We start from the raw sequence: 23509 nt of genomic DNA on the forward strand, positions 1-23509 counted from the left end.
AGCTGACTCCTCTCGATGCGGAGGAGCAGCGACTCTACTCTGAGCTCCTCCTGGGTGACAGAGCTCCTCACCCTATCTCTAAGGGAGCGCCCCGCCACCCTGCGGAGGAAACTCATTTCAGCCGCTTGTATCCGGGACCTCGTTCTTTCGGTCATGACCCAAAGTTCATGACCATAGGTGAGGGTAGGAACGTAGATTGACCGGTAAATCGAGAGCTTCGCCTTTCGGCTCAGCTCCTTCTTTACCACGACAGACCTATACAGCGACCGCATTACTGCAGCCGCTGCACCGATCCGCCTGTCAATCTCACGTTCCATCCTTCCCTCACTCGTGAACAGGATCCCAAGATACTTAAACTCCTCCACTTGAGGCAGGAACTCTCCCCCAACCTGAAGGGAGCAAGCCACCTTTTTCTGGTCGAGAACCATGGCCTCGGACTTGGAGGTGCTAACTCTCATCCCAGCTGCTTCACACTCGGCTGTGAACCGCCCCAGCGCATGCTGAAGGTCCTGGCTCGAGGTAGCCAACAAGACAACATCATCCGCGAAAAGCAGAGACGAAATCTGCTGGCCCCCGAACCAAACCCCCTCCGGCCCCTGGCTGCGCCTAGAAATCCTGTCCATAAAAATGATGAACAGAACCGGTGACAAAGGGCAGCCCTGCCGGAGTCCAACATGCACCGGGAACAGGTCCGACTTACTGCCGGCAATGCGGACCAAGCTCCTGCTCCGGTTGTACAGGGACTGTACAGCCCTCAACAGAGGGCCTCCAACCCCATACTCCTGGAGCACCTCCCACAGAATGACGCGAGGGACACGGTCGAATGCCTTCTCCAAGTCCACGAAGCACATGTGGACTGGTTGGGCAAACTCCCATGAACCCTCAAGCACCCTGTGGAGGGTATAGAGCTGGTCCAGTGTTCCACGGCCAGGACGAAAACCGCATTGTTCCTCTTGAATCCGGGGTTCGACTATCGGCCGGATTCTCCTCTCCAGTACCCTGGAATAGACTTTACCAGGGAGGCTGAGGAGTGTGATCCCCCGATAGTTGGAACACACCCTCCGGTCCCCCTTTTTAAAAAGAGGGACCACCACCCCAGTCTGCCAGTCCAGAGGCACTGTCCCCGTCTGCCACGCGATGCTGCAGAGGCGTGTCAACCAAGACAGTCCTACAACATCCAGAGACTTGAGGTACTCAGGGCGAATCTCATCCACCCCCGGCGCTTTGCCACCGAGGAGCTTGCGAACTGCCTCAGTGACTTCAGCCCCGGTGATGAATGAATCGACCTCCAAGTCCCCAGTCTCTGCTTCCTCTACGGAAGACATGACAGAGGGATTGAGGAGATCCTCGAAGTATTCCTTCCACCACCCGACAATATCCCCAGTCGAGGTCAACAGCTCCCCACCTCCACTGTAAACAGTGTTGACAGAAAGCTGCTTCCCCCTCCTGAGGCGCCGAACGGTTTGCCAGAATTTCCTCGAGGCCGACCGGTAGTCCTCCTCCATGGCCTCCCCGAACTCCTCCCAGACCCGAGTTTTTGCTTCTACAACCGCCTGAGCTGCCGCACGCTTGGTCCGCCGGTACCCATCAGCTGCCTCAGGAGTCCTATGAGCCAACCAGGCCCGATAGGACTCCTTCTTCAGCTTGACGGCATCCCTTACTTCCGGTGTCCACCACCGGGTTCGGGGGTTGCCGCCACGACAGGCACCGCCGACTTTACGGCCACAGCTATGGACGGCTGCATCAACAATGGAAGTGGAGAACATGGTCCATTCGGACTCAATGTCTTCAACCTCCCTCGGGATCTGGTTGAAGCTCTCCCGGAGGTGGGAGTTGAAAACTTCCCTGACAGCGGGTTCCGCCAGACGTTCCCAACAGACCCTCACGGTACGTTTGGGTCTGCCAAGTCTGTCCCGCTTCTTCCCCTGCCAGCGAATCCAACTCACCACCAGGTGGTGATCAGTTGACAGCTCAGCCCCTCTCTTTACCCGAGTGTCCAAGACATACCGCCGAAGGTCAGATGATACGACTACAAAGTCGATCCTTGACCTCCGGCCTAGGGTGTCCTGGTGCCACGTGCACTGATGGACACCCTTATGCTTGAACATGGTGTTCGTTATGGACAAACTGTGACTAGCACAGAAATCCAATAACAGAACACCACTCGGGTTCAGATCGGGGAGGCCGTTCCTCCCAATCACTCCCCTCCAGGTGTCACTGTCGCTGCCCACGTGAGCATTGAAGTCTCCCAGCAGAACAATGGAGTCCCCGGTTGGAGCACTTTCCAGTACCCCTCCCAGGGACTCCAAGAAGGCCGGGTACTCTACGCTACTGTTCGGCCCGTAGGCCGAAACAATAGTGAGAGACCTATCCCCAACCCGAAGGCGCAGGGAGGCGACCCTCTCGCTCAGCGGGGAGAACTCCAACACATGGCGGCTGAGCTGGGGGGCTATAAGCAAGCCCACACCAGCTCGCCACCTCTCACCGCGGGCAACTCCAGAGTAGAAGAGAGTCCAGCCTCTCTCAAGGAGTTGGGTTCCAGAGCCCAGACTGTGCATGGAGGTGAGCCCGACTATCTCTAGCCGGTACCGCTCAACCTCCCGCACTAGCTCAGGCTCTTTCCCCCACAGTGAGGTGACATTCCATGTCCCCATAGCCAGAGTCGTTGTCCAGGGTTTGGGTCGTCGGGGCCCCCGCCCACGACTGCTACCCATTCCACATAGCACCGGCCCCTTCTGATCCTTCCTGCGGGTGGTGGGCCTACGGGAAGGCGGGCCCACGTCGCTCCTTCGGGCTGTGCCCGGCCGGGTCCCGTGGGCAAAGACCCAGCCACCAGGCGCTCGCCTGCGACCCCCAACCCCAGGCCTGGCTCCAGGGCGGGGCCCTGGTGACGCCAATCCGGGCGACGTACGCTTCCTTGCTTTAATTTCTTTCAGGGGCTTCTTGAACTGCTCTTAGTCTGACCCGTCACCTAGAACCTGTTTGCCTTGGGAGACCCTACCAGGGGCATTAAGCCCCGGACAACATAGCCTCTAGGATCATTCGGGTACTCAAACTCCTCCACCACGATAAGGTGGCAGTTCAAGGAGGAGATAGAACACCACGTGTGGATTAATTCACTGCTGAAAATAGTCCCCAACAAACACCCTGTTTTTTTTTTAAATGAAACTTCATATCCGTGACTTGTTTTTAAATATTTTTTTTTAAATCTCCAGTAAGAACCAAAAAGCTTGGGACTCATGTTTAATCCAAAAGTGAGACTACCTGAAATGTGAAGATGTCAGTGGTCTCTCTGTCCAGAGCTGTGGAGTTCTTCACTCTGACCGTCCCATCAGCGCCGATATAGAAAGGAGCAGATTCTGGAAGGATCCGCAAATTTCCCACAAATCCTCCCTGAGAAAGAGGATCATGGAAGAGATTACTTAATAATCATTACTTAATTTCTGAGTGTGGTTTTAAGTGAAGCCTACCTCGTCTGGGTCACTGACGATGGCTTTCAACACAACAGCATCAACAGGAGAATTTTCCAGAAGTCGTACAGAGTAGTTGGACTGGTCGAACTCTGGAACGTTATCATTCACATCCTCAACAGTGACAAACACAACAGAATCGGCCGTCTTCAAGATGTTGTCCAACTGAGCCGCCTGCAGAGAGAGAATATTAGGTGGTAAGTTACCTAGCAACTACTTCTGTGTGACCAGACTTGTGTCTTAAAATGTCAGTACCTGAATGAAGACAGAGATCACATTGCCTTTCATCTCCTCTCTGTCAATAGGCGACTTCAGAGTCAGCTCTCCACTGGTGCGGTTAATGTTGAAGTTTTCCGTATACTTGGCTGGAGACACTAAAAAAAGACAATGTTTGGTATTGAATGTTTTTCCACATATTTTAGTGTTTTACCTGAAAGGTCTGAGCTGAATTTGGAGCTTTAATTTCTTGTTGTTTACCTGAAGTGATGCTGTACAGTAAAGACATGTTGATCCCAGTGTCTCCATCCTGAGCCCTTATGGCCACTGGCTCAATGGCCCGGAAAGACCCTTTCTGAAATATATAATACAGAAGGGGTTAACATTAAAATTCTTAAGATCAAATTCAACAGCAGCACTTCTACCGGAAATTATCATAAAGTATTTCATGAGCAGAGATACTCACTAAACTACCAAAAATCTTACTTATCTTAAGAATTACACCAAAACCACAACACCTTTGAATGACTGTGTAGATGTTAAAAATGCAGATGCGTAAGAAAGTCAAGACAAAGGTTGTATTTGATTTCAGAGACTCACATTATTCTCTGGAATGAAGGCATGGTACACGCTGTGGCTGAAATGGGGGTTGTAGTTGTCATAGTCCTCCACGTGAATCACCACAGTGACCGTGTCATTTAAGCCCCCGTTATCCTGTAGTGAACAACGACACAGGTGATACAGATCAATCAGGTGTGCATATCCTTCACTGTTTTACAAGCACTAGTTATTTCTGTTTTGTTGGACTCTACAGACTTCTGTATGAGTGGATGTGGTGGGTTTTCACTTACTTTGGCTGTCAAGGAGAAATTGTAAGTTTGGACAACATTGTAGTTCAAGCGTTTCGTCAAAAGAAAAGCCCCTGAGTTGGTCACCGCAAAGTCATCTGAAGGGGGTTCCTTATGAAAGAAAATGACCATCATGTTTCCATTCAGAACGCTGTTACTCATCATAACACTCTTTGAAGCCCAGAGTGGCTTCAGCGATCTGTAGCATTGTTGTTGATATGCTGTCTATATGTTCCCTTTACTTGCTTGTTTTGTACATTTGCATGTGCTCTCTTCAATTGGACTGTCTTGACAGATAGGATAACAGATACCCGAGCAAAATCTGACTGGCTTGTACAAGAAGCTCATTTTCACACTGTTGTAAGAGAAAATATCTGTAAGCCTGACTTAAAAAAACTCAAAATGAACCACTACGTACACTCTCAGCTTCCACTGTGCAGTGACAAGCAACATGAATGTATGTGCACTACAAACATTATTTAAAAACTTAAAAAGTGTAAATGGAAACAGCCATTATAGCTTTTCAAAAATGGATGCATCTTATTACAATGGAGTATGTCAGCAGGTGGTTTGCTGGGTTGCTGTCATGATCCACAGCTACCACTCGAAGAACTTCGTTGCCCACATCTGTTGCCTGAAAGAAGAAAAGGCTGAATGACTTACACGTGGTAAAATGGTGAGCTGGAAACCAGCTGGTGGCAGCGTTTTCAACTAACTCATCAGTTAATTTTAGTCTTTACACACCATAAGAAACTAAAACCAATGGATGGACTTCCCTTTGCTTTACAGTTTGTGTTTTCATTGATCATCTTCACATTAATACATTTGGCTAACACTATTAGCCAACTGGATTTGACTTCTTGGTTGGGTTAACGTCAATTAATTTGTTTCTGATTAATCTCTTCCTGTCACTGTGGCTCAGACCATCAGCTGAACATACTGAGGTATCAATAGAAATGTGTCATACAGGAGGTCTACAGTCCCTTTCTAATAGATTTCAGTGACTTACCTCAGAGATTGTTTTCTCATAGAGCTCCTGGGGAAATATGGGGTGGTTGTCATTGATGTCATAGACTCTCAGTGTCCGGCTGTTGGTGTACTGCAAAGGTAAAAGCATAACTTGAAATATTTTGTTCTTTAATGGCATTGAATACTGCAGCTTCTACATTTTACTCACCTTAATGTCGCCATCACACATGATAGCGTAATACAAGGTGCGGTCACTCTGTAGGACACGAACACAGCAGATTTTAGGTCTGTAGAGGCGACTTACAGGACACAGCTCAAAACTGAACATGAAGATGTGTTACTTGAAATTAAAGTGAACTACACTGAAAAATTCCCTCTGTTTTATTGTCCCTTCGCTGTAGCTCAGCAAAAAGTCTGCTCTAAAATCTCTTTAGGGAAGGGATCTCTTTATGGTGGACAGGAGGAATAATTACAGCAACCAAAAACAAACCAATGTGAGTTGTTTTAAGATAGACTTCAAACCTCAAGAAAAGCCCTTTCATTAATCCTGAGGGAAGTTTGGGTTCAGTTAAATATTCATAAAGTGGCACATCTGGTCTTACAATCAGTATTGACTATCAATATTTAACCAAGACCACAATCTGAACAAACACCTAAGCATGAACAGAAAAAAATCTTCTTCATACTTTAATAGTCAGGAGAGGATACTGTTTGTCAGACAGTTTTTTGTAGGTATGTTTAGTATTAATATTTTGTGATTTGACAGATACATTTATTAATGTTTTCTCCAGGTAGCGAAATGCATTTGCTGTTGCAAATTAGCAGAACATAAACTGAATTTCCAGGACACGGGGTTGCCTAAACTCACTGATGTCAGTGCGTCAGCGTCCAGCGGTTTCTTGGTGCGAATAATGGCCACCGTCTCTCCAAGCGTGAAGTTCAGCTCCAGGAACTCCAGGTGGTTGGGGAAGACAAAGGGCACAAGCTCTACGTTGTGTCCAGCTTTGATCCCGTGCACCACCTCCACATCCCCTGCAGCATCATGGGATCATTGTGAGAAAAAAGAGATAAATGTAGTATCTATCGTTTCAAGGACACACAGCAGCAATATCAGCAGATATTTTTTTCTTCACTGGTTCTTCTTCAGTTTCTCAGAAATTACTGATTGTGAACTTGTGCATGAGGCAAGAAATACTGCATATCGAAAAGAAATGCTCAAAAGGTCGGTAATAAAAAAGTACTCTGATGTAACCTCATAAATCATGACACTTTGCTCTGCCCAATGTGATCTGGCTCTGGTATTAGTTGCCGTATTTTTGACATAATTAAAAGATACTTGATAAGATTAAAAAAAATAACTTTCTATTCTCAGATTTTGCTGGATGACTTTAATCTCATTTTGCAATGTGCAAATTTAAAATGAATATCATGTCTAACTCACCTGTATATCCTTCATGCACTGCTCCAACATATTTTTCATTAAAACTAGTACAGTCTATAGTTGAAGTACCTTAAAGAACAGAAAAAATGCAAGTTAATAGAGAACAGACAGATTGAGTTCACTCAAATTACTGTACACAAACACAAACTTTCTCACTCACAGGCTAATGACTCTGTGAGGATGTTTTTGATGCTTAGTGCTAATTCTCACATGGCACTTGATGAAAAGTCAAGAGGATCATCAACATTATTATAAGTCATCCTGAGTGCGAGCATGAATATCAGCACCAACTTTCTCGGCAATCACTTGATTTTGTACAATACAGCTGTGTTGTGCGACACAGTATCTGCCTGTTGCTTGGGTGGATGTTAGGACTACCAAGAGATTTATGGCGGCACAGCCTGATACCCACTGCACTGGCTACAGATCAGAACGTCATTTCACTTGAAAAACAGGTTTCCACAGAAATCCTGACCCAACGTTTGACATATTATATCTTGTTATTCATTTCTGTTTGATTTTTTTGAGGATTGATAACAGATTTGGACACAAAAAAGAAAAAAAGTGTCATAACTGGTGTAAACGCAAGTATAATGTCATTAAAATCCTGGGTGTTCAACACAGATAGAAAATAATCAGCCTCATGTTTCCTGCAGTTCACAGTTTTAAATCAAACCACATTTGACTATTCCTGACCTCCATCCATTCTGGCTCCACTCACCTACAGAACTCCCAGAAACGACGCTCACGCAAACGGAGACAAGGAGAAGTAAACAAGGCCGACTCAAACCACCGGTGTCCATTTCGGCTCGGGTGTGTGATCCCAAAACTTGAAAATCGACACTGAGCTGATCATTGAATCCCGGGCTTAAATAAGTCCCCACAGGTCACCTCAGCCTCACTTCCCAGCAATCGTGTTTTATGGCTGGTTGTAAAATGCTGCATGAAAAAACAGGACCAAGTCTGATTTTCATTTAGCCTGAATCAGCATGAATGAATCATGTCAGTCAAGGTTGGGCTAAAGGCAGTTATTGATCATGACGATCATGATCTGCTGCTGAAGAAAAGTGCAGAAGAGAATTTTAACACTTTTTCCTCTTAATGTGGTTTATATTGTGTTTTCCCTCTGTAGTGACTGGATGCACTGCTGGGTGGGGGCTACAATCAATCAAACTAACTGCTGTACTGTGACTGTGACTAAGGCTGAGCTAACACAACACAATACAATAAAAAGGAACCAGTGTAAAAGTAAACTGGGGCACTTATCACAAAGCAAGATGAGCAGTTTTTTCGTAGCCACAGCCAACAAAGCATTTCTTTCATCTTCTGTCTCTTTGTGTCCATTTTTCATCTACTTGTTGTCATTTTGTGTGTCTCTTTGTGGCCATTTTGCATCTTTTTCTAGTTGTTTTGAGTCTCTTTCGGTGACATTTTGGAAGTAAAGCCCTGTGGTCCCCTGACCCTTGGGCCCCTGACCCTGTGCTCAGCAGGTGATATGATTAGGTGTGTACGTAGTGTCTTGTGGCACATGCACACACCTAATCATATGACATTGTTATTAATTTGGCTTTAAGGCAGTGAATGCTATAATTGAAAAAAGAAGATGAATAAGAAGAATTCTCATTACAATTTACTGTCAGTTGTCCATTTCTCTCCCAAATTTTCAGAAAACAGTGAAACAAAACCGTCAGACTGATGGGCTGCCAGTAAGAGTTGCTGGAAAACATTTTTTACAAATAGCTGACATATTTGAAAGCTTAGTGTTTATGTTACCTTCTAAACATTTCTTCCTCTTCTCATCTACTGACCAACAGCTGACTCATCCCCTCTTTCTGTATTTCCACCAAAACCTCCATGCTCAATCTGCATTTCAGGATGAGGATATATCACTGATTATATTACAAAAAGATCAAACACGAGCTCTCTGAGGGCAACGGTTAGCAGCAGCAAACGAATTAAATATCCAAAGAACTGTAGAGTAAAACCTGTTGTTTATTTATGTTCTTTTTCCTCAAGTATAGGCTGGATAAAAATGAAAAAACAGGAGCCCTTGTGCAACTACATGATGTACATTTGACTGAAATATTTAGAACAATATTACTTAAAGGTGTGACGTGATAATCACCTGACTGGACACACTGTATCAGCTGCTCTGCTGGTGGCCAAGTTGCATGGTCCCTGCCCCCTGCTGGGGACTGCTGGGATTTAAGTAACATTGATCTGCAGGGACATGGGGAGTATGCTGCCCCTGTTGCTGGTGTTGTTGTTGTTGTTGTTGTTGTTGTTGTATGATATTTCATTATTAGACCAAACTAGATCACCATTGTTGCAGAACAGAAAAATCAGGTCATTGGGCAACCAGCGGTGGAAAATTGTGTACTTAAAGGTAGGAGTGGGTCTGAGACACAGGTAACACAGTACTCAGTCCTGCCAGTTCCAGTGATCAAGCACAGCTATGCACCAACAAAAGCAAGGAAGAATAGGTCTTAAATCTAGGTTTCAAAATGTAGTGGTTTGTTTCATAGAAAACTACATGAGGACACCCCTTTCATACCCAATCATGATGCTATCACCTGTTACCAATCAACCTGTTTACCTGTGGAATGTTCCAAACAGGTGTTTTTGGAGCATTCCACCTCTTTCCCAGTCTGTTGTTGCTCCTGCCCCAACTTGTTTGAAACATGTTTATTATTATTTTGTTTATTATCATATTTTGGAAAACGGATATTTTGGCCCCTCCGTTTTCAAAATAGCATCGTGCACATAACATCGTTAAAATGTTGTCGTTTACATGAACCCGGATAAATACGCCGTCGAGCGCATCATAACTATGCTAAACCTATGGGCGCGAGTGTAAACACAGGTTGCTCACATGACGTTAAGTATTCAGTCGCATGTTGTGATGTTTCGGAACCCAAAACGTTGTTTAACCCAGTTTACACGCCGACAAATAGCCGGCGTTTTCAGAAATCTCCACTTTGGCCGGAGTTTTTGAAAATGATCGTTTTCCGTGAAAAAACTCTGTTTACGTGTAAACGAGAGGCCAAACCGCATGAAAACATATGTGTTTTCCCTAAGTGTAAACGGGGTCTCAGAATAAGCATATATTTACAAAACTCAATGAAGCTGAGGAGGTAAAGCATGAAATATATTGCATTTGTGGTGTTTCCAGTTGAATATATGTCCAAAAAAGATGAGCGAGTTGTCACATTCTGTTTTATTTATGTTTTACACATCAATCCAAGTTTTTTTTGGAATCATGCTTGCACAAGATGCTTTGGAGATGTGTGATACACAGTCCTGCTGATGATTGTCCTTTGCACTATTAATTACAACATGTAAAACTGTGAAATATTCATGCTGACCTTCCTCTTTATTTACCTCACAGCAGAAGTGTAGGAAGGCGTAACCTGGCCTGCCCTTCCTTCTGTATTTCTTCATCTTAAATCTGCAAGTCTGAATGAACAAGCACATTTGGTTTGATCATCTGAAACATAAACAAAGTACAACTTCTCCAGAGGACTTTTTGAGTTTAGGTTCTGAGGATATAACAAACAGTAAACAATGCAAGAAGTCTAAAATAAAGTGACAATGTATATGACAGAAGGCAAAAACTACATTAAAGTACAAAGAAATGATGTTATCATTACTGTCTGTTGCTTTATTCTGCAGCATCATAACCAACTCTGCAGCACTGTGGAGTTGAATCTGTTCTAGCTCATAGTTTTGGTTTTATGCCACATTTTCTTTATGGTTCACTCTCAGCGTTCAGTGTCCAGCAGCAGGTGGCTGTTTTGAGCAAACACACTCTGATAACCCCACTGCAAACTATCTGCTCAGCACCAAACAGCAGACAGACACAGTTAGGGATGAGCTTGTGAAGAACGTGGAGCTAAAGTGGCTAAATGGACATTTTGATTCCTACAGATATTTTTTCCCTGGAGCTGGCAGCAGCCAGCCTGTAAATGAATGCTTATGCATCCTGTCAGATGCAGATTATGTAAGCATGCAACACTTGCATGTAACTTGTTAGCCACAACCAACTATGTAAGGCAATGGTGGAAGGAGTGTGACTATCAGGGCTGTCTGAGGTTTCTTTGCTCCCTGGCGTGACATTCAGTTTTGATCATTAATATCTAATCCGCAGTATTCAGTGTGCCTTTGTGGGAATATGACAATAACAGTATCTTACACATGATAAGTGTCTCCTTTAAGGCATATATATTTGTAGATGCAGATGTTTATGCATCAGTTCATTTGGTGAAATGTATTTACTGTTTAGCCTAAAATGGGGCTATTCCCAGGCTAATTAAGAGCTAAGCCACAGATGTTAGATGCATTCAAATGTGAAAATCATCGAGTGCTCATTTGGTCTGGATGTAAAATCTAAGACACGTTTCAAAGACAAAAGAATTCACTCTTCTTCCGTCTTCCTAATTTTTGAAAAATATGTTCAAATAAGGTCATGATGCTACTCTGAGGGCTGGTCATGGTCAGCCTCTAAGAAAACACCCTTCCCTCTGATTATATTCCCTGCAGCTGCACCTCCACTCCCAATACTGAGAAGAAAACAGAAGCAGAGGGCAGCATCCATCCGACACCTTTCTCCAACAAACAAGGTAAAACATATTTTGCTTCCACCTGCTGTATTTAGGATCATTCTAAAGAGGAGGGTAGCAACAAGCCTCAGAGCTAGTTATTACTCAACTTATGCAATTATTCAGCCTTTAAAGGAGACTCATCTCTCCTTCCAAAAAAAAAAAAAGCCACATTAAGCCCCATGGAAGCTGTAAGTGGCTGTGTTTGCGAAACTCATTATCTAGAGATCTTTGCTTTATCGATGTACACTCAACCACAGTGGAAGTTTGGGTGTTTATCAGTCCAGTTAATGAACCAAGTCCATGCTGGAGACTAACTCTAGGCAGGTTTTGAGTATGTAGTGTGTTCACACTGGAAAAGTGCCAAAGTAAGTTTACTCAAAACACTTAGTATAATGATGAAAAAAAAATCCATTTTGAGTGTATTTTTGGTGGAAATGGCTTTGTAAAACCTTAACAATTCTGCATTACAGAAATATGTTGACACAGCCAGAGAGCTATTTCTGTAGGAAAAATTTGGGAAATTTTGTCCTTGACAACTATTGCCTAGGTTCTCAGCACTTTAAGGTGCTGCATCAATGAAATGACTGCAACTGTTCCGTTCTATAATTGCTCATTATCATTATTCTCCCTGTTTTTGATTGTCTTTAATGATGAAACTGTCTGTTTAAACTTGATCTGTGTGCAGATGGCTGGCCTTTGCCTGATGGCTGTGATGCTAATCTTCTGTCTGTCTACTGAAAACAGTTTGGCTGGTGTGGAAAAGACAAGGCTTGCAAACATTGTAAATGGCATCTTTAGCAAGTGAGTTTACGTCTAAATCATTTACTGAAAGAATTTTGCTACCTTTTACCTTTTAGTTGTGCGATCAGCAATCAAGAAATGTTTCTAAACCAGTGCTCCCCACAAAGAAAGTCAAACATGTATGTATCTTTGTTTGTTTAAGAAATTAAGATAAACTGTCATTTGACATGGAGGAAACTTCAGAAGCACAGAGTCCAGTACAGAGAAAAATGTGTACAGTGTACGCCCTTACAGTTAGTGTAAGGGTGCCACTTAGTGGTCAACAAACATTACTGCCTCACGCAGCCATATAGCAAATGACCTACAGTGTATTGTCCTCTGTGCCAAAAGATCTATATGTGGTGTGATGTTGTTTATGTTTTTTCTTTGTCAGGTACAGAGCAAACAGCATGTTCAGTCTGGCTGTGAGGGTCCCAGACGACCAGAACCAGAAAATTGAAGATATCCTTGAGCAAGTCTTTCAAAGCGATCCTGCTAAAAACGTGATGGAGACGCTCAACAAAGATGAAGTGTATGTCGGCAGGAGGGTGGTGGCAGCCAGAGTTCTGAAACGGGACAAAGGAGCTGATCATGCTGAGTCACGAGTTGCTGGCTACTTGGACCACTTGTACAACAGTCGTAATAAGAATGATCATGATTTGTTGCTTTTCTATGTTTATGCCTCCCCATGTGTTGAAAAATGCACAAACAGCAAACATCCTGAGAACATCCTCCAAAGGATAAATGACATTAGGAAATGGAATAGTTATGCTTTTGTGTTTTCTAAAATATTCAAGCCCTGCACAGGTAGCCCCAATACTGAGGAAGAACGGAGCGCAGCCCTTCAGTGTCTCGGGTTTAGTATTGGTCTAGGCAACATATTCCGCTGTGACAGACAAAACGGTGTGATGCAGTGCATCAGCTGCTCCAGTCCTAATCGCAAAGTCCCACATGCTTGTGTTTCAGATACAAATACAAAAACTGGCCCTCTACTTTATTCACATGACCTCTATAAGGCAATGAAGGTAGGGTGGCAGGGGAAGAGGAGGGGGAGTGGGCAGAGGTCAGGTTCGCAGAAACAAAAAAGGCACTATGATGGCGACGATGTCTCCTTCAAAATATGATCTTGATTACGGTTATGGAGATGTTCATTGTACTGCTAGCAAAGGTTTCTCCTCCTCACAAAGTGCTATTCATAATGGTAATGAAAATGATAATTCTAGTACAGGTGAAATGGTCTCCCCATCACAAATAGGTCCTGATTATAGTCGAGGATGACAAGGCAGAGGGGGAAAATGCAAAGAAATAAGCAGATGAAGATGAGGGGGGCAATGCTGAGGAGGTGGCTGATGTAGAGGAGGTCGCAGGGGCAGAAGAAGGGGTTGCAGAGGGTATTAAAGGACAGCTGTGATTCAGGTGAAACAGATCTAACAATCTGAGAAAAAATTCACCTAAACTGGGACAGACTCTTTTTACTTTGCCTAAGAACGCACAGCCACAGCAATGCTTGCATTTAGTCACAGCAGTACTTTGAGGTTAATGCTTAAGTCAGCATTTCAATATGCTAACTGTACTGTGATTACTTTTAAAGGTATTTAATCCTAAAGCAAAACATTGGACAGACATCAGCGATGTCAGGCCAAAATTTCTTTCCAGTCTGTTGTTGAGACAGATCTGCACTGCTAGCACGGCGAAAATGAAACAATAAAACAAGCTAAGAAAAATGTAAAAATATAACATCTGGTACAGAAATCTCGCATATTTCTCAAGCACCTCTTTATATAGATACAACTCTCATCTAAACCCACATTGTAAAACAACCAAATACATAACCAAAATCAATACTTTCTTAGACTTTCACTTTGACTGATGAACAAGTTTCTAAAAACTTTTTCCATTTCATCTGAACTGAACTGTGAAGACCATTCTTAACTTTCTCTGTCAGATTTAAGTTTGTGGACAAATGTAAGCCTGCTTCAGAGTCAGCGTAACTCACACTGTAATAAAGCCTTTATAGTCACTTTATCCCTCTTTCATTTTTTAGGAGTGAAATTAAATGCTTTTGAATTTGTAGAAAAACACATGGTGCCACTCTGAGCATTTGGTTAAATCCCAGCTTTACATTGCACAGTCCAAATGAGCGTCTGAGCCTCTGAAGTTTGTAAAATGTATTTCCATATCAACACTGTCACACATCACAGGCCACTTTGTTCAAGAGGTGATGATGTTCACCATATTGACTAAGAACTATCATTATTAACCAGAATCACCATAAAATATAGATACAGTTCATTCAGTTTAGTTTTTCATTTTCCTCCCTCCATTCTGCATTTAATAATTTCGGTTTGGCTTTTGTATATAATGTTGTAAATAAATGAGGAGTGACAGGGCTTCAACTAATGACTATTTTGCTGAACAATTAATCTGCCAATTACTTTCTCAATTAATTGATGAATCTTTGGTTTATAAAGCATCAGAAAAAGTGAAAATGCCCCTTGGAATGTCCGCCATTACAAGACAAAATCAACAAATGTCTTCTTTATGCTGAAGACCATTTGAGAAGCTGAATCATCAAAATTCAATCAATCGACAAATCATTGCAGCTCTAGTAGATATTGAGTACTCTTCATCTTTTCTTTCATTGCACAAAAATATATATTTTGACTGATGTTTAGCATTTTATAAAGACAAAGAAACACTGAGTGGTACAAAGATGTCATTATTATTATTATTATTATTATTATTATTATTATTATTATTATTATTATTATTATTATTATTATTATGCTTCAAGCCCTGAAGGGGCAGAAACAAAACTTAGGGTTCTTAGGGTAAAAGGCTGGGGAATGCATTATGTCACTGAGGGTCCTCACAAGGATAGAAGTACATGTATGTTTGTGTGCTGTACAACAAAGGTTTAAAAAAAAAAAAAAAAAAAAAAACAGCCCTCCATTAGCTGTTCTATTGATTGATCATGATAGGCAGAACATCATTCACAGATCAAAGCCATTTTCAGGAAATGACATCACACATTCCATAGGAACATTATGTTAATTTGACCTGCCAGGTTCTCAGAACTACATTTGATTTTGGAAGACAAGCACAGTATTGACAGTATTGGACAAACAAAAGCGAAAGGCATTTGTTTATACAACAGCCGAAATCACCACCCCGGACGATGAATACAATTACGTACAAGAACTTAAGTTGAGGTAAGATGACAGGTATGTGTGATTCACAGCAAACAATTTGTGAGCTTTCCAATCTGCTCCAAAGGGAAAAAGACTTGCGAGTCACAGAGCAGCTGTGGGCCGCTAAGAGAGAGAGTGCCCATTGTGAAGAAATGGAGAGAATGACTAAAACACTCCAGGCCCTGGAAATGAGCAATAGGATCCTCAGTGAGGAGTGTAAGGCAGAGAAGGCAGCAAAAGGGCCTGGACACGAGGGTCTGCAAAGAGAAATGCGGCAACTTGAATTGCTGCTTCAAAAACAAATCAGTCTGCATGTCGAGGAGCAGCTAAGGAACACAAAGAAAGAAAAGATCCTCCGCAAAGAAATCCGGGACCTCACAGAGCTTCTCCGGAGAGAGCGTACCGAGCGTGCAGATTCATTTGAGCTGAGACTCGAAGCCATGCGGAGGGAGAACGTGGGCTTATTTAGTCAAACAAAACAACTTCAAATGAGCTGCAAAGATGCTGGGAGTGCAGAGAAAGTCACTGTGATACAGCAAGATGATAGAATTCAGGAGCCTGACTCACTTGTGCAACATGATGCACAGAAGCTCCAAACTGAGGGTTCAAACGGCCTGGAAACGCTTAAGCTCAAACTTGAATCGCTGGAGAGTCACAACGAGGTCTTGAGCAATGAGGTGCAGCAACTTAAAATGCGTTATAAGCTTATGTCTGCAAAGTGCATGGCAGAGAAGACAGAAAAAGAACGCCTGCAAAATATACTTCAGCAGCTCAACATCAATCTCCAAAACAAAATGGATTTGTGCACGCAGCAGAAGCTGAAGTTCTCTGAAAGGGAGACAGTTCTTGGCCAGGAAATAGATGAGCCTCAAGTGACGCTGCAAAAAGAGCATGATGAGGACAATAAACACCAAGCCTGGGGGAAGGACAGGAAGACCCTCGTTGAAGAGATAGAAGATCTGAAACTGTGCTGCGAAGGAAAATCCTCGAGATTTACTGATATGCTTGAGAAGTTAAAGGCAGAAAAAGCGGAAAAGGAGGCAATTAAGGAAGAACTTTTTTTTAAAAATCAGGCCCTAAACAAGAAGGTGAAACAACTACGCGATCTCTGCATCCAGCAGGAGGTGAAGGCCTGTGAGAGGGAGAAAATGCTTTCCCTGAAGGTACGAGAGCTAGAAGAAAAGCTCTTATGCTGTGAGGATGAGAATCACCGAAAGGTCAGCTTCAAGTTAAGCACAGGGAATGAGAACATCACCCTCACTGGGGGCAAGATAAAGCAAAAGGAGCGCAAAGGGTGGAAGAAATTAGTTTCTAACCTCAAACCATGGCACTGGGGAAAAACAGGGCATACGACTTCTACTCTGAAATAGTTTTACATTATGGGAATTGCGCTTATTCCCTTTACACCTTGACAGAAAACCAGTGGAAGTCCCAGGAGGTGACAGCTCTCAGTCCAGCAGCAAGTGCATCTCCCATAATACTTTATACAGGACAGCATGGTGGCTCATTGATCGCACTTTTCTATGCACTGGCCAGGTGTGCTGTGTGGGTTTACTCTGGGTGCTCCAGTTTCCTCCCACATTTAATTAAAATGAAAACAAACAAACAAACAAACAAACAACTAAATAAATAAAAACTAAAACAAAATAAATATATTAATAAATTGGAATTTCTGTTGTTTAAGGCTTTTCTTAATATTTACTGTCAAGTCTACTCAGGTCAGAGATGTTTGATTACTTCAGAGAATCAGTACATGCGGTTTTTCACCAGTATGTCTCCAGAGACAATCTATGGTATACACACACACACACACACACACACACACACACACACATACACACACACACACACACACACACACACACACACACACACACACACACACACACACACACACACACACACACACACACACAGAGCCACTTCAGTGAATTTTGTGTTGCTGCTGGAAACCGGTGGGTGTACAAACATCGAGTCTGAAGTCATTTATTGATACGAACGAAAAGTACATATCAAAAGTAACAAAATGCAACATTTGCCCAATTATTTAAAGTATTTTTTGCTTAAGTCTCGCCAAAGGTTACCAATCATGAGTACATGACAACACAAATGATACGATCTATGCTCAGCTTCCTAAATGAAACTGCAGAAAGTTTTTCCTCCGTTTTTTTGTCTGCATCATTTCTTAGAGACATGTTCAAATAAGGGCACGGTGCCACTCAGGGTTTGGCCATGGTCAGGCTCCCCTCAAATGTCACTTCTTCTGACTACATTTACTGCAACAGCGCCTAACACTGAGAAGAAATCCTGAAGAAGGTAAAAGACTTTCAGCTGGCTGAATCTACTCCATTTCATAACTTAAAATACAAAAGAGAGAAAAATAAACGCAGGCCGGTGAAACGACGGCGTTGTAACGAAGATTTAGTTTCCATGTCTTGATTTTACAATTCAGTACTCGCTGATTTCAGTATTGTTCTCATTACCAAAATATTTTCCAAGCACTGACTTTCTTACATATTTTCTTTCCACTGTGGACTACTGAAATGCGTAATTTGTCTTGACATCTTACAAATATTGCAAAAGCTTTTCAGTTGAAGAAAAGGCGATTAAGAAACATTAGAGAGATAATATGGAGCTTCAGCTGAACCGAGATCAAGGTGGCTGCAAGTGGCAATTACAGGATAACGGCACCTTGAATTTCCCTTCATTCCCCAGCGTGGTCATGAGTCATCTTTTGGCATCAGCAAACATGTCTCCAGGCTAAATTCAGTGTGTCGATTTCTTGGGCTTCTTCATCACATTAGTCGTTTATTATAGAAAATGAGTATATTTTTTTAGTATAAAAACATTTTGATCATGAAACAATTCTTCATTAATCAGCTGGTCATAGGGGAAATTACTTTGATTTGTAGGAAATACAGCATTAATCAGATTTATTGTGCAAAAGTACTTAAGTAAGTAATTATTTGTCCAGTGATAGAAATTCATAGTCAGCATAATGAAACATTCCTCTTGGCGATCAGTCAAGAGTGTCTGACACACAAACTAACTTTGGGAAAGAATTAACTTCACCCAAACGATGATTAAGTCACTGTTTTGTGAATGGAGTCTGGTGACTTTTGCGAGAGCGATAAAACTGCTGTTTCCGTTTGAACAAAAGGGATCTTAACCTTTAACAAGAAGACATCTTTGTAGGGATCATTTCCATAATGTCGTCAGACACTTATTATAACAACCAGTCAGTGGCAAAAACAAACACTTAGTGGACGACGGTGCGCAAATGTCCAGAGGGATTACGTTGCAACGCGTTTTGTGGCTGCCGCTCAGTACGGGAAAAACTTCAAAACTGTTGTCTCCATTGGGCGCAAAAACATGGAAGAATAGTGTCCATAATCAGACAATATGTGACCGGAATTCCCCCCGTTTGTCCTGGACACTGAGGTCTTTCAGGCCGTGTGGACCTGCGCAACTGCGCACAAAACCTTACTTTCATTGATTGAAAATGAAATGGAGGTCAAGCTGAAACAGTGCATAATTCAGCAACACTGTAGACAACATTATTTTATTTGTTTATTTTGTACTGAGTATGTATGTAGATCTTTTAAAATACGTTTATGTTGAAATAATAGTAGTACGCCTCTATTGGTTTTATGCGCAAAAATAGATATTTGAATGCGTGGAACTGATATGTTTTTGGTTTGTTGGTTACCTCTTTGTCACTGAATGCCTTTGCCCCGGCCTTCCCTTTTCTGACATTATTGAGATATATGTGCCTGCTAGGTCGCTTGAAAAGCCATTTCAAACATCAGCAAAAGATTGGGCAGATTTTTCCACATTACTGTAGCCTCACCAAACTCTCCAAAAGAACTCTAACTTTTGGTTAGGTTTTTGTGACACATCTTTAATGTTTCATCTAAAGTGTGATGAGGGTACATGCATCATGTGGAATGAGGTGGTGAAGCTTGTGCTTAATAACAACCTGCTGAAGATTTCTTTTGAGACTTTAATGTAGGCTTGTTACCATCATTATTGCTGGGTTTTATCCTCCATGACGATGCTGTTTATTAAAAACATTCAGATGGCTGGCCTGTGCTGGATGGCCATAACACTGGTCCTGTTGCTGTCTGTGGGAAACAGTTTGGCTGGTGTGAACCAGAACCACCTTGCAAAAATTGTCAGTGAGATATTGAACAGGTGGGTTGACTTTCTCTAGAATATAATCTAATTCTACTTATCATTCTCACAATGCATACTGAACAGACTGACCATTCTCACTTTCCTCTTAACAAATAAAACATAACAAATATATATATATACACACACACACACACACACACATATATACATATATGTGTGTGTGTGTGTGTGTGTGTGTGTGTGTGTGTGTGTGTGTGTGTGTATATATATATATGTGTATATATGTGTGTGTGTGTGTGTGTGTGTGTGTGTGTGTGTGTGTGTGTGTGTATATGTATATATGTATATATGTGTGTGTGTGTGTGTGTGTGTGTGTATATATATATATATACAAGTGCTGTATATGCTGTAAATATTTAATCGCGTTTAATCTCATGAATGTCATAGTTAACTCGCCATTAATCGCAAATTCATCACACATTTTTATCTATTCTAAATGTCCCTTGAATGATAATTTTAATACTCTTATCAACATGGAAATGTGGATAGGCTTGCTTTGTGTAAATGTTTGTTAATTGAAAACAGCAACGTGTCGTGTTATATTTCACACTAACATTCTCACTTTGAGCAGTCATTCATTTGAAGCAAAATCTCACACATTTTAACACTGTCAATAAACAGATGACAAAAAAAATAAATACTTGGTTACCAAAAAGCCCCTTCAACAGCCCTTTCTAAGGGATCAAAACAGGGTGATCCAAAATAAAGTTACAAAGTGCACATCATTGTAAACTAGGACTCAGGCTATAGTGCAGTTAAACCATGGCTTAAACTTTCCTTTCTTAAGTTTCCTTTGAACATAACAGCATCCATATGCCTCTGTAGAAAGCCATCCATTGTCGCCTGGTTTTGACAAGGAGGCGGCGGAGAATTCGCGTTCGCCGTGTGTTTGGCCATCAGGTGGTATTTCAGACTGGATGTGCTGCGGTGATAACTCAGTTCACACCAACAATACACACAGAAAACTTTGGTCTTGTCAGTCAACCCATCTGGCAACTTTTTGAAACTAAACTTTCCATTCAGAATCTTGTTCGCATCCAATTCAGCATTTCGTGTTTGACATCCACACAAACCGGTAGCCTACTCTATTACAGCTAGCGAGCAGGCAAGACCAAACACGTGTGTGGGGCGTATATTGTGTTGTTTCCGGTTTACAACCGGATTGTGTAGTTTTTCTTATGTTACTAGCAGTGGCCATAGCTTATAAAAAGCTACAAGTTCACTCGGTCACAAAGAAAAGTTAATCTTGCGATAAAAATAATGATGCCGTTAAAATTGATTTGATTGTGTACATACACATACACATACACATTCTGCTTATGGTAATACAACATTTAAATCAGTGGACAAACTGCCTTTGTAAAGCCATTTATAATTTCAAAAACATCACTGGCAGTCTGAAGAATCTCAAATTTGTGCGCTGAGAAAACTGAATTGTGCTTGTACAACTAATCTATACTGATACACTTATAACATAATACAGTGGACTTGTGCATTGACTGTCTCTAATATTCAGGATGTTTTTGACAATTCTATGATCAGTGTATCTTTCCATCCATCAAACTTTCTGAACTTATGTTCTGTATGAATTGATAAAAAACATATCAGTAACTTTTTTTATCTGTTTCCTATGGCAGATACACACCAAGCTACATTGGCAACAGTGGTCAAAGGTCAGTAAGTAAATGATTAAACGTTACTCATATAGCACTTAACAATACTTACAGTGTGCTTTATATCAGAGAGAAAAGACTGACAGAACAAATGTATGCCTTCAATGATTTTCCAAATGCTCAGTTCTTATTTCACAATATCAAAAAAACCCCAAAAAACATCTAGTTCAGGGCAAACTTTAACTTTCAGTTACGTCTATCTGATGTTCAAAGACAGTGAAAGTAACAGTTGTAAGCACACACTATACTGAAGTCTACAGTTTGGTTTGGTCCCTCTAACTTGGTTTACATTTGTGTGTCTGTTTCTTTTGACAGAAGATACCCGATGTTCAGTTTGGCAGTCAGTATCCCGTACAACAGTGAAAGCCAAAAGTACGATATCAGTAAAGTGACTGACAATGGTGACATCGTGAGGGATGAGATTCTAAAGTGTAACGTGTACACTGGAACGAGGGTGGTTGCAGCCACAGTTCTAAGATGGCCCAATGTTGTGGATCAGTGTCCTAATGGACGAGTGACATGGCCTAACGTTCTGAGGGCATGTGGTCAAAGGTCTATGACATGGCGGGATGTTAAGGAACAGTGCCCTGAAAAAGTTAGTGAGGGTAGAGCTGATCATGCAGAGTACCGTACCCTGCAGCACTTCAACACTTTGGTGAACAATCTAAACACAAACGACTTCTTGCTTTTCTACGTTCAGTCTTCCCCGTGTGATCAGAGATGTACAAACGAATTAAGTCGCTGGAGCATTCTCAAAAGCATAAATCAGATTCTGAAATGGAAAAACTATGCTGTTGTGTTTTCCAAAGTGTTCAAACCCCGTGGAAGTAAAGCCATACCTGAGCAGAACCTACGTGGATCCCTTGAGCGGCTTGGGACATACAAGGGTTCCCTTGGATCAGTTGGTCTGAGCAACATATTCCGTTGTGATGGACAAGATGAAGTCCAGTGCACAAGCTGCTCTATTGGTAATCAAGTTGCCCGATATTGTTTTTCAGACGATTTGCAACCCTCCTCTCCACAAGGCAGAAGTGATTCCCCCTCACAAAGTGGTCAGGGTGACAAAGGCAAACAAAGCACTAATATCAATCAAAGCACAGGGGTTTCCACAAATGTTGATAGCAATACTCAAGGAGGTCAGGGTGGCAATGGCAGTGGAGGAGGCCAGAGAAGGTGAAGGAACGGCAAGGGCAAAAAAAAGAGAAGTACAAATCAAGGTGACGGTGTTCCCTCCTCACAAAGCGGTCAGGGTGACAAAGGCGAACAAAGCAACAATATCAATCAAAGCACAGGGGTTTCTACAAATGTTTATGGCAATACTCAAGGAGGTCAGGGTGGCAATGGCAGTGGAGGAGGCAAGGGAAGGCAAAGGAAAGGCAGGGGCAAAAAAAAGAAAACTACAAATCAAGGTGACGGTGTTCCCTCCTCACAAAGCGGTCAGGGTGACAAAGGCGAACAAAGCAACAATATCAATCAAAGCACAGGGGTTTCTACAAATGTTTATGGCAATACTCAAGGAGGTCAGGGTGGCAACGGCAGTGGAGGAGGCAAGGGAAGGCAAAGAAAAGGCAGGGGCAAAAAAAAGAAAAGTACGAATGAAGGTGACGGTGTTCCCTCCTCACAAAGTGGCCTAGAGATCCGTGGTATAAATGTTGACAGCAAACCAGGTAAAGGTCCGGGTAACACTGGCAGGGGCAAAGTCAGAAAAGTGGGTGGACGCAGAGTAGGGAAGAAACGCAGACTGGGGGGGAATGGGCAGAAGAGTAAGCAGTCACAGAGTAAGAAGAAAATGCCAACAAATAAGAGGAAGACAACACAGAGCAGAAGGACAATGCAATGGAGCGAGAAGGTACAATGGGGGGCTCCAAAGCAGAGTGAGAAGAGGCAGAAGAGCAAGAGGAGGGGGAAAATGAACAGGGGTGGCGACATGAGGAGAATTAATCAGCCGCAGAACAGGTGGAAAAAGAAGAGGAGGGGGTAAAGACGGATGAGTTGGCAGGAGCAGAAGAGGAGGGAGGTGACGAGGAAAGCACAGGATTAGCTTAAAATCTACACGTTAACCACATTAGTTTTGAATCCTGATTTATCTGTTTGATCCTTTTTTTCCTGTTTTGCATTCTTTG

At 42.5% G+C, this 23509-nt stretch overlaps 1 protein-coding gene across 1 annotated transcript; it reads left to right on the plus strand.

Moving 5' to 3' along the window:
* Positions 1 to 11487: 11487 nt before the first annotated feature.
* Positions 11488 to 23509, plus strand: LOC139345159 (uncharacterized). Its single transcript, XM_070983679.1, has 4 exons — positions 11488 to 11563; positions 19595 to 19710; positions 21351 to 21386; positions 21702 to 23509. Exons 2-4 carry the CDS (start codon positions 19595 to 19597, stop codon positions 22561 to 22563), a joined length of 1014 nt encoding a protein of 337 aa, XP_070839780.1. The 5' UTR covers positions 11488 to 11563; the 3' UTR covers positions 22564 to 23509.

This window comes from Chaetodon trifascialis, chromosome 2 (assembly GCF_039877785.1).
Source record: "Chaetodon trifascialis isolate fChaTrf1 chromosome 2, fChaTrf1.hap1, whole genome shotgun sequence".
NCBI lineage: Eukaryota > Metazoa > Chordata > Actinopteri > Chaetodontiformes > Chaetodontidae > Chaetodon > Chaetodon trifascialis.

Excerpts from the sequence above, each read along its gene's own strand:
- LOC139345159 (XM_070983679.1), top strand. The coding sequence starts at position 19,595 with ATGGCTGGCCTGTGCTGGATGGCCATAACACTGGTCCTGTTGCTGTCT. Across the intron at positions 19,711-21,350 it reads GTCAGTGAGATATTGAACAG|ATACACACCAAGCTACATTG; the intron begins GTGGGTTGACTT and ends TTCCTATGGCAG. Across the intron at positions 21,387-21,701 it reads ATTGGCAACAGTGGTCAAAG|AAGATACCCGATGTTCAGTT; the intron begins GTCAGTAAGTAA and ends TTCTTTTGACAG.